This window comes from Benincasa hispida, chromosome 12 (genome assembly GCF_027475165.1).
Source record: "Benincasa hispida cultivar pf3 chromosome 12, pf3_genome.v1.1, whole genome shotgun sequence".
Taxonomy (NCBI): Eukaryota; Viridiplantae; Streptophyta; class Magnoliopsida; order Cucurbitales; family Cucurbitaceae; genus Benincasa; species Benincasa hispida.
Window position 1 is genome coordinate 52,295,669 of NC_143489.1, and position 17,472 is coordinate 52,313,140.

The 17,472-nt window shown below is 34.0% G+C and overlaps 1 protein-coding gene across 1 annotated transcript; it reads right to left on the bottom strand.

Annotated features, from left to right (window-relative positions):
- Window positions 1–943: 943 nt before the first annotated feature.
- SHM4 (serine hydroxymethyltransferase 4) lies at window positions 944–3,942 on the bottom strand. The gene is made up of 4 exons (XM_039019459.2): window positions 3,130–3,942; window positions 1,915–2,305; window positions 1,662–1,763; window positions 944–1,523 (listed from the first exon to the last, which is right to left on the bottom strand). The coding sequence occupies exons 1-4, from the start codon at window positions 3,805–3,807 to the stop codon at window positions 1,279–1,281; spliced, it is 1,416 nt and encodes a 471-aa protein (XP_038875387.2). The 5' UTR covers window positions 3,808–3,942; the 3' UTR covers window positions 944–1,278.
- Between the last annotated feature and the right edge of the window lie 13,530 nt (window positions 3,943–17,472).

A 17,472-nucleotide genomic window follows, 5' to 3' on the forward strand; every position in this document is an offset into this window, starting at 1 on the left:
AGAAATAAGGATGGAATAAACTTAATTTTCAAAAACCAAAAACAAAAAATGAAAGGGTTACCAAATGGGGCCTTTATTTTTATTTTTATTCCATTTTTAAGGAATTAAAATGATTCGAGGATCAAAATGAACTAAAATTGGAAGTATAAGAACCAAATGAACATTTTGAAAGTAGAGGGACAAAAAAGAGTCAAAGTTAAAAGTGTAAACCCCATTCAATAACGATTTTGTTATTGAAAATTAAGCCTATGAACATTATTTCCATCTTTAAATTTCTTTCTATGGACATTATTTCCATCTCTAAATTTCTTCTTTGTTATCTATTTTTCATCAATGATTTAAAAAATCAAGTCAAATGTTGAGAACTAAAAAAAAAAGTAACTTTAGTTAAGAATTCAACCATTGTACTTAAGAAAGATGCAAATCATTATAAAAATGTGGATAAAATAGACTTAATTGACATTAAAAGAAAAAACAAATGATTACCAAACCGACCATAGGAACCAAATTGATATTCTAAAATTAGAGGACCAAAATGAACCAAAATAAAAGTACAAAGACCAAAATGGTACTTCAACCTAAAAAATTATAATAAGTTTTTTTATAATATTGAATATGGGAAAAAATGAAAAGTGTAAAGGAACCCTTCTCTCACTTTTTTTTTTTCCAATCTACTAAACATGATATTTATTAGCTTAATTTTTATAAATCGAGTTATTACGCAGAGATATAATAAACAAAATTCAAGATTGGAAAATTAAAAATATAATACAAAAAAACTAAAAATCCAAATAATTTTATTTGCCAGCCCTTCCAATATTATGTGTAGTAAAGAAAGTTGAGCAACTTTTTGCCAACTTAAAAGAAATAATGGACCAAAAAATGCTCTGAAAGCCCAAAATAAAACGGAAGGAGAAAAAAAAAAAGGAGAATGGGCGTCCAGTACAAAAACATGGGCCACGGTGGCCCAGAATCTTGCTTTATAATAATGGGCCTTAAAGCTTAAATGCAAATTGGGCTGCTTTCCAATCTATGAAGCCCGAAACTTCAAATACGCAAGCATGTAACTTTAGAATGAATATTATGCGAATGAAAATCTAGTCTACATCTTACAGATGGGGAAAGGAAAAAAAAAATTGACCAAAAAAAAAAACAAAAGGCAAACAAACAGCAATCTTTTCTTTTTACTTTTTAAACTTTAGAAGTGAAAGATTATAAAGATTCAACAAAAACCCAACTTTATTAGCTTTCCAGATGATCTTGTTGTTTAGGTTTTTTCTAGTCCTTGTACTTCATCTCAGACATGAGGAAACCTGGCATGTCAAAAGAGCCGGAAAATTTCTCGACATCGGCCTTGAGCTCCTCGATTTCTTTGTTGTTTACCAGACCCTTGTTGAAGTCCTTCAACAGTTTTCCATGTTCCTTCTGGACATTCAAGGTGATGGTTACAGCACGGTGCAGGAACTCTGCGATCTGTTCGAAGTCTTTCTCGACCAAACCTCTTGAAGTCATGGCAGGAGTACCTAATTATATCATCACAATTTGATGTCTTGTTAATCACACTTTTGAAATCTCTACTCATTTGTTTGATTGCAGGAAAAACAAGTTAAGGAATGACTATGGATGATGGAATCATTTACCAACAATATCGTGGTACTTACCAATTCGAACACCTCCGGGAGCCAATGCACTGCTGTCACCGAACACAGCGTTTTTGTTTACGGTGATGTTGCACAAGTCGCAAAGCTTCTCAACCTTGTTGCCTACATAATGAATTACCACAACATTATCACGACCAAGATAGAAAGACCACTTCTGAACATGAAATCAACGACTTAAAGACCGATGCCGAGAGAAGCTATTAGACTTATATGTCGTGTTAATTTTTCATAAGTTGATTCGCGATGAAATTACCAGTCAATCCCAAAGGACGAAGATCCCAGAGAACAAGGTGGTTCTCAGTTCCTCCCGTGACAAGCTTGTAACCCTTGTTCATCAGGTAATTTCCGAGGGCCACGGCATTGGCCTTAACTTGTTTTGCGTAGGCCTTGAACCCGGGGGACATAGCCTGCTTCAAGGCAACAGCTAAAGCACCAATTTGGTGATTGTGAGGGCCACCCTGAAGGGCTGGGAAGACAGAGAAGTTGATCTTGTCTTCAAAATCATAAACAGCATCCTCAGGTTGACCCTTCTTAGGTGGCTTTGGACCCTTCCTATAGAAGATCATACCAGCCCTTGGCCCCCTCAAACTCTTGTGAGTTGTGGTCGTCACGACGTCACAATACTCGAATGGGTTTGCAGCTTCCTGCAAAAAATCAGTGGACATTAATATTTTAATACATCGACCAGACCCAAATCCCTTAGGTTGCAAGAAAAGAAACAGAGATCATACACAATTACAATGTCCGAAGAAATCTGCCTTTTAAGTTTCTTAGTAACAATGGGTGACGGCACTATGCCTAAATAATAGATACGGGTAATAAATAAGAGAATATTCAAGCCATACAATTTCTCAATTCTTACACAAGGTACCATAATGTCAATCCAAAACAAAAAGATGATTGAATACACGATTTGTTTCACACTGAAACTGAAATCTACAAGGAGTAGAAACGTATCCATTTCCTCTAAAGTAGATCTTCATTTCAATTTTAATCTAGCATTTAAAACTGAATCTTAAAGACCAAGAATGCAAAATATTTGTTGGAAACAATGAAAAACATAACTCGGAAACAATGAAAAACACAACGGTTCTATCAATCCAAAGAACACAATCCATTGCAAAGAAGCCAATGTAGCATAGATAATTAGTCATTAAATAAGTTCTTTTAAAAATCTAGATTCTGTTACGTAAGATGCTCAAACAATTATGGATCTAAAAACCTGTGCCATTTCTAACCATTCCTAATCAATGCACTTCACATTAAACACAGATACGAAGGAGAAGTATGAACGAATCAAGCATATCATTTGCACAGATCAAAGAGAAAGGAAATTCAACATAAACGAGCAGATCCCAAATCCAGAAATGGAAAACAACATCTAATTGCCAACATTCGGAAGACAAAATGACAAAAGATTTGAACTCAATCCATAGATTTCTTTCGTTTATATTATACGTATATATACCTGAGCAGCAACGAGTCCACTAATGTGAGCCATATCACAGAGAAGAAGAGCACCGCATTTTTCAGCAATTGCCCTGAATCTGGCATAATCCCAGTCCCTCGGGTACGCACTGCCACCACAGATAATCAACTTCGGCCTGAAATCCAAAGCCTTCTCCTCCAACTTATCGTAATCAATATATCCAGTGGTGGAATCAACCTTGTAAGGCAAACTCTCGAAGTAAATCGAGGTAGCGGAGATTTTCTTTCCACCGGAGGTGTAGTAACCATGCGTCAAATGGCCACCAGAAGGAAGATCCAGCCCCATAATCCGGTCATGTGGCTGAAGCAACGCGGTGTAGGCGGCGAAATTCGCCGGCGAACCAGAGTAAGGCTGGACATTAACACCCCATTTAGCCGGATCGACATGGAAGGCCTGGAGAGCTCGAGAACGGCAGAGATTCTCGATCTCGTCGATGAATTCGTTTCCACCGTAGTATCGATTTCCCGGCATGCCCTCCGAGTACTTGTTGGTCAACGCACTGCCGAGGGCCTCGATGACGGCGAAGGAGGTGAAGTTCTCAGAAGCAATGAGCTCGATTCCGCGGCATTGTCGACGCTTCTCCTTTTCGATGAGATCGAAAATCTCAGGGTCGACAGTGTTGAGAGGAGTGTTGCCCCAAGCATTGACGGACTCCATGGCGGACCAACGAGAGAAATTACAGAGAATTTTGTGAAGAAGAAGAAGAAGAAGCTGCTGAAAATGGGGCAAAAGACGGTTTGAGATGAGGAATTTGTGGGGTTTTAAAAGGAACCACGATGGGTAATTTACGAAAATAGCCTTTTTGTTTTTGTAATTTTTTTATATAAAAAATAAAATGTAATTTATTTTTGAATTTATTAATTAAAGTTATGTTGTTGTTGCGTAGGTGTCGACATTAGCTCCATTTGTTGATCTCTTTTACATTAGGTGGAATTTTAATGTTCACGAGTAATTTTCACGACTTCTAATGCTCAAATCAATTTTTTGTGATAATAATTAATATCTTACCCATTAAATTATATTTGGATTAATCGTAACGGTTTTATATCGAATATGTATTATTTTTTTGGACAATATGTAGGGTAGACGATCAAATTTCATATCTCAAAGTTAATAATACAAATTCATGCTGACAAATACGACAATTGTTTTTTAGAAAACTGAATATGTCATATACCTATTAAATAAAAAATTAAAAATTTAAAGATATATTAGATATTTTTTTACGGTTAAAGAGTTTTTAGACACAAACATGAAATTTTGAATGCCTAAACTTGTAACATAATTTAAAATGTATCTTTGAGTTCTTGTTTTGGTTATTGAATTGTCTCAAACTTTTAAATTCATTGTTGGAGTACTAGATAGCGTAATCATAGTTCTACTAATGAAGGCATATATCAATTTAAGCCTCTACTTCAAACATCTTGTGATGGTGTTTGAAAATTCTCCATTCTACCCCTAATATGTTCAAACTAAAAAGAAAATTGTTAAAAAGACCATGAACAATTTTACCTATTTTACAATTTTCTTAGTTAAGTAGGTAGTAAACATGCATGATTGCTATTTTTTTTTTTTTAAATTGAAAACCAAAACTGAAAATTGAAATGATTATCAAAGTCTCAAAGTGTAGTTTTCTAACAAAAAAAAAAAAAAAAAAAACAATAATAGAGAAGATAAGTTGATATTTCATTTTCGTTACTTTTATTTTTATTTTCTAACATGTAAGGTGAAAGGTTCAAGTTTTTTACCTTTTAGTAGAGAGAATCTCTTAACCAATTGACATAATATTTGAAAAAGGAAAAAGGGAAAAGGATGAATAATTTCATTTTCGTTTTTCTCTCTATATATAATAATCTCAATATTTAATGATCCAATTTGTTGTTGTATAAATTCTAAAATGTTTTTTTAGTAAAATATAAGTTATAAAATATTGAGTGTCTCACAAGAAAAAAAAAAGCGAGAGATAACATATTTTTTATAAATGGGTTACTACTTCATTGGACCAAGCGAGGTCGAGGAGCTTGCCCATTCTTTCCTCTATCCCTTGACTTTCTTTTGGGCCTTATGTGTTGTTTTAGGCTCTAACTATCCTTCTTGGATAGATTTAATGCTCGCCATGCTTCTTAGGATAATTTTGTCCCTTGGTCCAAAATTACCCACAACATTAGCCCTCTATTCCCCGAGGTCTACAAATAGGCTGTAATTCGTGGCTCGAATCTTAGGGGAAATAATCTCCATTCCTTTAGATTACCATATGTGCTTGGATTTACATAACTATTGTTTGCACACTAAAACCCATTGTGAGATCCATCTCGAATTTTGAGGTCACCAAAGCTAATCATCGAAAACACACTTTGTCTGAGCTTTCCACTCAACTAACTGGGCATGCTTTTCTCCATTTTGGAGCAGAGCTTTGTGTTAATTCTATACCGTACTTATCCATTATTGTTTTTGCAAATATATGCATATTGAATTTGACCCACATGCATTTTAGGCTTATCCACGACTATAAGTAGTCGCGCCGAGAGTGTCCAACCATCCTTTTCCTTTAGGTTTCGACAAGAATCTGGGCGCACAACCACTAGAATTAAGTAGTGTTAAGCACAACATTTTATGTCATACCCCCTTTCCTATTAGAGATATCCAAAAAGTTTGTAGAGTCAGGGAATCCCCAAATACATTGGGAATGGTGGAAGAAGTGAGGAATCCCCATGTCATCGCCCCACCCTAACTTTTGTATATAACTTATAAATTTATAACATACATACATACATATATACTATAACGACCCGACCCCCTAGGACTTAAGTTAGGCTGTTACTAATTACATGCATGCATGGAACTTAAAACGACACTCTGTTATGGCAAAATAAATGCTAATTAAATAAGGTAAGTTCAAAAGACTTTCATTAAATTCAAATATTAAAACAACAGTAGGGTACCCATAAATCATAAAATATAATAAATAAGTCTGAAAAACGATTCTTAATAGTAAGTTTTAAACATCAAAACTAAAAGTTAAGAGAAACATGAAAAGAACTAAATCTCATGAGCGGAAGCGTAAAACTAGTCCCAGTGGCTCGATCACGAATTCTGTTTGTCCATCGTTGGTGCATCTCTACCCTTACCTGAAACAATAACATGAGAAAAAATGAGTATAAAATACTCAGTAAGTAATCCCACTACTGGGGTCAAGTTAGGCATCTATGTCCTCTAGATGCCTATATCTGGTGGAACATATAAATTGTCCTAGTCTTCAAGGGACACATACATACGTGAAAAACTGAGTTCTATCTTACTGTAACTAAATATGCCCACTACCTCTGGTGAATCCCAAAGGAAACACAAACTGGTGAATCCCGAAGGAAACACAAACTGGTGAATCCCGAATGAACCACAAACTAGTGAATCCCGAAGAAAACACAATCTGGTGAATCCCGAAGGAAACACAAACCTAGTGGCCATTCTAACTAATCATAAAATCACTAGCATAGGCTCGATACCATGATTATCACAATAACTCTATGACATATATATATGCTTCAACATCATGGCCCTACAACAAACACACATGCCTCAATATTCACAGATCACATACAACCTCATGGAATCAAATATCATCTCATGCTAGCATTCAAGTATCCATGTGCACAAATACATCTTTCATATCCTCAAGCAAAAATGTACAGCGGTTATACTAAACTATCAGTTCATCATGCTGTCATTCTACCGTAACATATACTAAACTATCAGTTCATCATGCTGTCATACATCTAGTGATTGGCCTGTGAGCAGTTCCAATAGTAAGATTACTTACCTTAAATTTGGTCACAATTTAATCCAAGTAATTAACCCTCTTACAACTCTTGGAAGGCTTTGAATCCACCCTATAACATTTATTACAAATATTAATTTAGCACCCCTGGTCCAAAAATAAAAAATCCAAAGTTCTAAACTCATCTTTGAGGTCTAAATCCAATTAACCAAATTATTTAAAGATCTTCAATTTAACTTTACCTAAATCGAAAATCCGCAGACAATCTAAAATAGCCAACGAAACCAGCAACTCCAAGTAAGATCCTGACATAAGAACGCAACCAAGTTTTAAAATTAAAACTAAGGCCTAATCACACATACTCAAAGTACTGCAAAAAATACGGGTAAACTCACCCAAGGTGTGATATGAGACGCACCAAATCTGCTAAAACAATTCCAACTTCACCAAACAGCACCTTAATACCTTCAAGAACATGAATCCAAAGTTGACACATAAAGGCCTCAATCGATTGGTGCCAAAAGTAAATGGGCAGTCAAGAATCAATTGAAAACAACCCCAAACAGTAGAAATCTTACCCAAGTTGATAAATCTGATGACGGCATAAGCAACGACGGCGGCGATAGCGGGAATACGGCGCAGATCCGATCGATTGAGAGAGAGGAACGGCACTGGCGGTGGCGGCTTCGGTGAAGACGCGTTTGGAGCGGCACTGGTCGGTTCGTGGTCTGAAGCGGCTGTGGAGCGGTCTCGGATGAAGTGGCTCGAACGCGAGTAGCTTCGGCGTGGGAGATCAAAGTCGGATCTGGGCAGCGCGAACGATTGAGGCGTGAAGAGGCCGAAGTCCTGGGCTGTTTGTGGCTCGAATTTAGGCTGGCAGTCAAGTCGGCGGCGAGCAGCAGGGAGATCGGAACTGCTAGTCAAAGTCGGCGGCGAGAAGGACGGCGGCTGGAGAAAGAAAAAAAAATGGAGGGGAAGGGCTTGGTCGCGCGCGTGAGTGAGAAATGAGTTTGGGAGGGAGGGTTTATAAAATAATAATAATAATAAACTAAAAAGGAAATAAATTTAAATTATATTTTATTGTTTTCCTTATTCCACTTTATACTGTTAAATTCATTTCCTTCTCAAAAAGAAATTAATTCATACCATTAATTTTCAAATTGAATAATTTCACGCCAGCAATTAAATTCTCGCACTTACACTTGAAGTCCAAAATCCTAAAAATTCCCTCCAACTAATAAAAATTACTGAAGTTCCAAATAATAAAAAAAAATTACTGAAATTACATTATTACTAAAAAAAAATACAGGGTGTTATACATACATAGTACATGTATGTATGTATGTATGTATGTATGTATGTATGTATGTATGTATGTATGTATATATATATATATATATATATTGGAGACTTTTTTAGAATAATTATGGATGTTCTAATTACTTAAGTTTAAGACTTTATTACTTTAATTCCTTAGATGTTGTAATTGTTGGGATTGGTGTCCTAAATCTCTTGTAATCTTCTAGTTTGTAAGTTTTGTATAAACATATTATTGTTAATAAAAATAAGTGTTACTTTATAAGCATATACTCAATCTAATAAACTAAGATTCGAGATTATTTCATGTAATTTAAACAAGTATGTAGATACATACGAGTGGATCTTGTTTAAATAATAATCTAAACGGTCTGTAGTAGATGGATAAGGTTGGGTACCTTATCCTGAAGACACTACGAATACGACTCGCTTTGCAGATGTTATAAGTATTGTAAAGTGCTACAAATGATCTGATCCTGATCATTTATGTGGAGATGTGTGAGCGATAGTATCCTATATAAAGAGTTTGTATAAGATCGGACTATGAAATGATTAGTCTCTTTATATAACGCCGTTAATAATAGAGACTTACATTTCACTAGGATGACCATAGGTGACATGACCTGAATCCTGAGTGAACTCCTGCTCTTGAAGGCGGTCCTTTGATTTGTATGGGTAAGAGTGGCCAGATTGCCAACTCAACAAGCCTACCATTTTGGGGATTCGTCTGACTGGGGAGTTGGGAACACAGCTACACAAGACGAAATTAACTTCTTCTTAGATGCAAGGGCAAGTAGATAAATTGCACCCTTAAAAGCTAATTTCGGGTCTTAAACATAGTAGCCATACCCTCTCCTGACCCGAGAGGGACTTGGTCATAGTTAGACTATGATTTATTGTTCATTAGAGGGATAGTTAGATGTAACTACAGGAGCAAAATGGTAATTTTAGCCATGTACAAGCAATTTGTGAAGGGCAGTTGCACTGTTGATTTGTAATATCTAATTGATATAAAAATTTATCTATAGTGTGAAGAGTGCAGCTGTCGGTCTTTAGTGGAGTGACCGACAGTTAACGGATGTTGGATAATTTAATTAGAGAGTTTAATTAATTATCCGAGTACCATTGGAGCTTCAATCTACAGGTTCATAAGGTTCTCTTTGTAGCTCAACGGGGATTTAATTGAGAATTATTGGATTAATTTGAAGTGTTCAAATTAATTGAGAGAATTAATTATATATATGATATAAATAATTAAATTGATTATATATGTGATATAATTAATATAATGTATTTGATACATTATAATTTAAGATAATATGAGAGGAATTTGAATATGATTCAAATATTAATTATGTGAATGAGATTCATGTAATTGAATTATTTAATTGAGAATTATTGGATTAATTTGAAGTGTTCAAATTAATTGAGAAAATTAATTATATATGATATAATTAATTAAATTGATTATATATGTGATATAATTAATATAATGTATTTGATACATTATAATTTAAGATAATATGAGATGAATTTGAATATGATTCAAATATTAATTATATGAATGAGATTCATGTAATTAAATTTACTATAAATATGATTTATATTGAGAGGAATTAAATATTTGGACATGATCCAAATATCAATTATATGGATGAGATTCATATAAGTGAATTTAATATAAATGTGATTTATATTAAATGTCATGTATTGTTGAGAGAAAATAAAATCTATAGGTTATATTGTATTTGATGCAATATAAAACCATAGGCTATATGTTATATTTGATATAACATATAGTGTGTATGTATAATAAAGTAGTTATTATAATAATATATTATTATTATTATTAATTTAATTGAAATTAATTAAAGGGAAGGAGTTACAACTCCCTTCCCCCATTTCTCTCCGTTAATTAACATGGGTTGTGAAAAAAGATTGAGGGGGTTGGAGATTCTTCTTTTTCTTCAATTCTCTCTAAGAATAGAGTTCTCTCTGGAAAAATAAATAATTCTCTCTTATTCTCCCCATCTCCCTTTCCTCTTCGAAATATCCGAACAAAGCCTACAACTCTTGCTTGAATCCTTTGTCCCAAACAGAATACAGAGGGTCTTCAAGTGGTGGCGTTCCTTACGTGGAGAGGGTGATCTGATCATGTTTTGTTCGAGGGAGTTCTTGAATAAAGGATTTTCAAAGGCAAGGGTTTCTGAAACCCTAAGTTTTTTTTCTAAAGCATGCTATAATTTATGTAAATTCATATCTTGTTCTTATTTACTGTAAAACTTATATTCAATGAAAAATGAAATTTGGGTCGATCTCACTTCTGCTCAAATGATCCTTTTCGAAAATTTCCTTTAATTGGTTTCAGAGCCAGGTTGTAGGCTTTCTGATCCCAAAATCTATTCTTTTCTGTTGAATCTATTTTACAGTAATGGTGGGTTTTATATATTTTGCATTATGTTTCATGTAATGAATGGTGATGAATGTGGCTTTGTTGATGGATGTTTTGGGATAGGATACTTAGTTTTAAGGCTTTCTTTGTTTACAAATTTGGTTTGTAAAGGCCCCTGCATTTTTGGACATTAATCTTGCTATAGATTCTATAATTCATAAGTTTGAGTCGCTCATGCTGTTCCCGGGGAGCTTCAAAGAAGAGTTGTAGAGCACTGTTTCGATGAAGAAGAAGAAGTAGTTCTACAAGATCGTGTAGCGATCATGCAACTTTTGCTAAACGATCTTGTAGCTTTTGCTAAATGATCGTGTAGCTAATGCTACAAGATTGTGTAGAGTTTGCTACACGATCGTGTAGCATTTGTTACAAGATCGCACATCTTTATTGCTACATAATCACTGCAAAGAGTTTGCTGAAGAGCGGTTCGGTTCGAACGGTTCAAGGACTGGTTCACCTGTTTCGGAGCAGAGGACTCTTTCTTATGTAATAATTAGCCTTTTAAATTTCCTTTTAAGCGTCCTATCTCGGTCCATTAAATGTTTGAATTAAATATACATATGACGTATTTTTTTTTTATTATACGTTATATTGTATGTCATAAAGAACCAAAACTCACCATAGGTTATGCATTTAATTTCATGCATCATTTATATTATAACTGTAATGATATATGTATATGCATGATTTAATTTTATAGTATGTTTATACATCATATAATATAAGTGTTATACTATATGCTTGCATGCATAAATAACATAGTCATGCATCATTTATATTATAATCGTTATAATATATAGTTTGAATGTATGCATGTGATATATGTTATTTAATTTCATTACTTTCATATATATATATAACTGTTATGTATATGTAGTAATGAAATGAACATTGCATGGTACATGACATTACTTTAGGTAATCTTATAAACGTTATAATTTTATAAAGTATGTCAATCAATGCAATGTAGGTTTTAATTTATTTTATAAGAATTATAAATAAATGAAATTAAAAATTAAAATCAATAACTAAGAGTTGCATGCAAACCTAGGTGAAATCATTTTTAAAATAGTTTTAAAATATGAATAAATTGGACCTAAGTTCACGAATTTCTAATGAGATTAGAAATTAGATTAATCTTTTTAATCGATTTAATAGGATTAAATTGATTTTAATAAAAGATTAAATTTGTAGCAAATATATCTATAAATGACTTTTTGTCTAAGGCGAGTTTTGGCTAGGCTGGGTTATTTAAGATGACGAAAACGGAACACCCCTACCTAGGAACTTATCTGGAAAGGTGAATTAGATAGATTTGCTACAAGCATGCAATTGTTGATTAACATTTGTTAAAGTGTATAACGAATATTAATCAAAATTGTTTAACTTTCGATAAAAAAATGTTACTTTTGAACAAACTTAAATAATCAGTTGGTAAAAATAATTAGCCGTATTTTTTCTAAGTAAATTAAATTCTAGGTTGTTAAAATACTCAATGGGAGGAAAAGATGTATATGATACGTTATTCTTCCACTCATGTTTCTCCTTTAATATTCACACCGTGAGACTCATGTTTGGCCTTGAGGCGCCCTGGAAGCGTCCCCCTTTGGATGGTATTTTCATGGGTCAATATCAAGGTGAATGGAGAGAGTATTTATAGTAAGTGAGAGAGGGATATGTGTCAACATGTCCTACGGTCTCTTTCTTTGGTTTGTACCGTGAGACCTTCTTGCACGGCCTCGAGGCGCCTTGGGAGGGTTTCTCTTCGGATGGTTTGTGTAGTAGGTCAATATCAAGGCAAACTCCAGAAATGGATAAGATCGTTTTAGTTTTTGCCCCCAATCAATTTTTTTTTCCTTTGGTTAGCTCATTGGGGCGGATCTCTAGGATCTAAAATGAAGGGTCACACTTATGGGAAATTATTAAGCAAGTTAATGATTTCTTGACCGAATAAATGATGATTGATCATTATAGGTGAAAGAATCTCGACATGAGGAGATCCTTGAGCAGAAACGGATTGTCCAAATTCCATTAATTATCAAATATAAAATTTACAGTAAACATTCAAGAGATATGCATTTAACATTAAATTACAATATGCTTAAACAAGGAACAAGTTCAAGAGATTTCACCTTTGAAGAACCTTTCTTCACGAATCCCTCGAACAATCACGAATGGAACTCTTTCCTCATGAATCTCCTTCTTCTTGCATGGACGCTACTAATCGAGAACCCTTCATATTCTCTTTTGGGATTCAAAGACTCAAGCAGAAGTTGTGGGTTTTGCTTGAGTCCTAGGAAGAGGAAAAGAGGTTGAGAGGATGAGATGGTGAGTTTTTTCTCTAGAGAACTTTTCTCTGTAAAAAGTTTGGATGCTTGAAGAGAATGATTCTCTCTCAACCCACTTGAAACCCACGTTAATTATTGAGAGAATGGTTCTGACAACTACTCAGCTTCTTAGGTGCCATGTGAAGCATAACTCCTTCCCTTTTATTAATTTCAAATAAATTAATAAAATATAATATAAAATAACTACTTTATTATATATACACTATATGTTATATCAAATATAACATATAGTCTATAATTTTATATTACATCAAATACAACATAAGCTATAGATATTATTCTCTTTTAACTATATGTGACATTTAATATAAATCACATTTATATTAAATCCATTTATATGAATCTCATCCATATAAATGATATTTGGATCATATCCAAATATTTTATTCCTCTCAATATAAATCATATTTATATTTAATTACATGAATCTCATTCATATAATTGGTATTTGAATCATATTCAATTTTCTCTCATAATGTATCAAACACATTTTAATTAATTATATCATATATAATTAATTCCCTTAATTAATTTGAACACTTCAAATTAATCCAAAGATTAAATCCCTGTTGAGCTACAATGGAGACCTTATGGACCTGTAGATTGAAGCTCCAACGAGACTCGGATAAATAATTAAACTCTTTAATTCAATTACCCAACATCCGTTAACTGCCAGCCACACCAATAAAAACTGACAGCTGCACTTTTCATACTATAGATAAATTTCTGTGTCCATTGGATGTAACCAATCAACAGTGCAATGACCATTCACAAATTTCTCGTAAGTACAGTTGGGCCAAAATACTGTTTTGCCCCTATAGTCACATCTAACTCCTTAAGTACCACTAATTCCTCTAATGAACAATAAGTCATAGTCCCACTATGACCAAATGAACCCCGTGCCTGAAAGTTAATGAACCCTTTTTAGAGTTCTGCATCGAATATCGAGTCAACATTTTATCGATATAAGTTGCTTAAGATAGAGCCAATGTTATGTTATTGCGATCCCTAATAATTTGAATCCCAAGAACACATTGCACCTCTATGAAATTTTTCATTTGGAATTGGGTTGCTAGCTATTTTTAATATCATTAAGGTACCCTACATCATTTCCAAGAAAGCTACATAAAGTACTAAGAAAGCTACTTTATTGTTGATAATTTTCTTGTAGATACAAGGTTCATCAATGTTTTAATCAAAACCAAAGATTTGATCACAGTATCAAATCTAATGTTCCAAGATCTGGGCGCCTATTTTCAACCCATAAATGGATCAATTCAGCTTACAAACTCCCCTCGAGCTGAGACATAAAGATGTTCTCTTCAATATTGCCATTCATAAAAGCAGTATTGACATCTACTTCTATATCTCATAGTCATAATATGTGGTTATGGATAAGAGCATTCTTATAGACTTAAGCATAGCAATAGGGAAAAAAAGTTCTTTTTATAGTCAACCCCTTTCCTCTAGGTACAACCCTTTGCTACAAGTCTAGCTTTGAAAGTCTGTACCCTCCCAACTACAACTCTCTTTCATTTCTAGATCCATTTATACCTTATGGGTTTAACCCCTTCAGGTACATCTACAAGTTCTCATACTGAATTGAAGTACATAGACTCCATTTCGAGGTTCATGGCTTTGACCCACTGATCTTTGTCTACGTCATTCGTTACCTATTTATGGGACAATGGATCCTCAATGTCATCATCTGGTATGACAATATGAGTTTCAGTTAAATCAAAGTAATGGTCAGGTCGTGATATAACCCTCCTACTGCGTCGAGGCACTCTCAACGATTGAGAAGAACGAGACTAACCTGAAGTGTTGGCTTCTTCATTAACTCTTGATGAAGGAACAACTACATAAACAACCTTTGTTGATTCTTCAGTAGCTTCATTTAATACTAATTTGCTTCATGGTTTATGATCTCTTGTGGTCTTCCTCCAAGAAAGTAGTGTTTGTCGATACAAACACTTTGTTTTCTTGAGGGTCATAGAATAGGCCACCTCTCGTTTCCTTAAGGTAACCAACAAATTGACATAACCTTGAACGAGGTTCCAACTTCTCTTGATTTGTCAATAACACATGTGTAGGACAACCCTAGATTCTGAAGTAACGTAAACTAGTTTTATGCCATCTTTATAACTTGAACAGTGTTCCAGAAACACCATTCGAGGGAACATTATTCAAAATGTGAACTACACTCTCTATTGCATACCCCTAAAACGAGCTAGGCAATTGAGCATAGCTCATCATAAAACGAAACATATCTAATAAGGTTCTATTTCTCCTCTATGATATACCGTTTTGCTGAGGTGTACCAGGTACTGAAAGTTAGGATTGAATTCCATATTCTATCATATAGTCCTAGAATTCTAAATCTATGTACTCTCCACTCCGATCTAATCAAAGTGTTTCCTTATAGGTTTTCAATTTCAACCTTATACTCCTTGAACTTTTTAAGGGCTTCAGACTTATGTCCTATTAGGCCATACCTCGAATAATCATCTAAGAAAGAGATGAAGTATTCGTACCCTCATCGAGATTTTACATTCATTAGACCATAAAGATCTGAATGTATGAGCTCTAAAGGCTCTTTGGCTCTATAACCTTTTCCATTAAATATTTTTTAGTCATTTTCCTTCAAGACATTATTCACATGGAGGTATGAATCATCTTCTAACTCTCTTAGAAGTCCATTCATTACTAGTCTCCCGATCCTATCGAGATTTATGTGACATAATCTCAAATATTAAAGACACGTATTATTGTTACTTGGAGAAATTCTTTGCCTTTTAGTTTGAGTATTTGTAGTTTTAAACATCTCATGATTTTAAAGTGCTTTTGATTCAGTTGGTTTTAATACATATAAGTTATCTTCTAGTTTAGTTGAAAAAATTGTGACATTTTTCATATGAACACTTCACTAAATGAAAAAGAAACAGAATATGATTGTTCAATTAAACAAGAAATAGATATAAGGTTCATTTTAATATTATAAACTACATACAATTTTTCCAAAAACAGGTATCTATTTCCAAAAAAATAACTCCGCAGCTTCCACTATACGAACTGAAATGACGTCCCCTGTTCCAACTTTGAGCGTCATTTCACCCTTATTGAGCTGCTGGAAGGAACTAATTTCCTATAAAGAAGAACAAACGTGGTTACTGGCTCCTAAATCAAGTATTCAAGAATTATGGTTATTTTTACTAAACAAATTTCTAGAACCAATAAATCATATTTACCTTCCTTCTTTTTCTTCTTCTTGATGAGGTACTTAAGGCAATTGCGTTTCCAATGATCATCTATATTGTAGTGGAAGCATTTGTCCTTGTCGATCACCTTGCCCTTGCCCTTGCCTTTCCTACACCAAGAGCCTTCCCTTTCCCTCCTTTTTTTTTTTTTTTTTGGATCTTCTTAGAACCAGAAGATAAAGGAATGGACTTAGTTCCAAAATGAACCTTTGTAGCACTTCTTGGAATGAGCAACACTTTCCTCTCTTTCTATCAATCCCTTACTTTTCATAAAAGACTTATAAGTCTGTAACTCATTCAAGAGGGTAATTATAGTGTACTCTAATTTGTTTATGACCTCATTACAACTGAATTGAAGAAAACTCTTCGAAAGAGATTCCAAAATAAAGGACACCTGACTTTTCTCATCGATGTCTGTGTTGTTCATCTTGGTGACATTGAAGTGGACCATTAAATCTAGAACATGTTATCTAACTGATTGGCCCTCCTACATGCATGTGTTATAAACGTACTTGAGGCCAGATCTGAAAGGAAAGTTGTCTAAACATCTCTTGGAAGAACTCCATAATCTAACGTGTAGTGATCATGGCCTCGTGTTTCTTGGTAAGAATATCATACAGACTTGTCAAGAAGTAGACTCGGGCCTTGTCATTGGCCTTTTTCCAGTGGTCATAAGCATCCTTTAATGCTTGGGATGCATTATGATTGGGGATTCGAGGACATTCCTCTGTTAAGACGAATCGTAAATCATCTATAACTAGAATCATATTCAAGTTAGATTCCCACGTCGTATAATTTTCTCTGGTTAGTTTTTTGTTCTTAAGCAAGTAAATGATTGTGGAAGACATGCTGAAACGAATAACGAACAATTAACCGATTAGTTAAATTTGTCTTAACCCATCATAAAAACAAATATCCAATCAATTTAGCAAAAACAAGTAATCACAGAATTCTAATTAAACTATTGATTTAGCTTTTGCAACGATACTTTAGAGGTTTAGGGTAATAGCCACTAAAGGGTGATCAACTACCCTTCCCCTGAATTGAGACAATCTTAGCTAATTACTAATATCAAATTAACTCTTATTTCTATAGTTCTTACTATAGTTTTTCGGTCAAGAATTGATTGTTTAGCTTAATTTATCTCGTAAATATGACCCTACCATTTTCGAATCC

Bases quoted from the DNA above. Each gene is read 5' to 3' on its own strand.
- SHM4 (XM_039019459.2), bottom strand. From the start codon at position 3,807: ATGGAGTCCGTCAATGCTTGGGGCAACACTCCTCTCAACACTGTCGAC. The intron at 1,764-1,914 runs GTAATTTCATCG...TTCATTATGTAG, and splicing joins TCGTCCTTTGGGATTGACTG to GCAACAAGGTTGAGAAGCTT. The intron at 1,524-1,661 runs GTAAGTACCACG...TGATATAATTAG, and splicing joins TCCCGGAGGTGTTCGAATTG to GTACTCCTGCCATGACTTCA.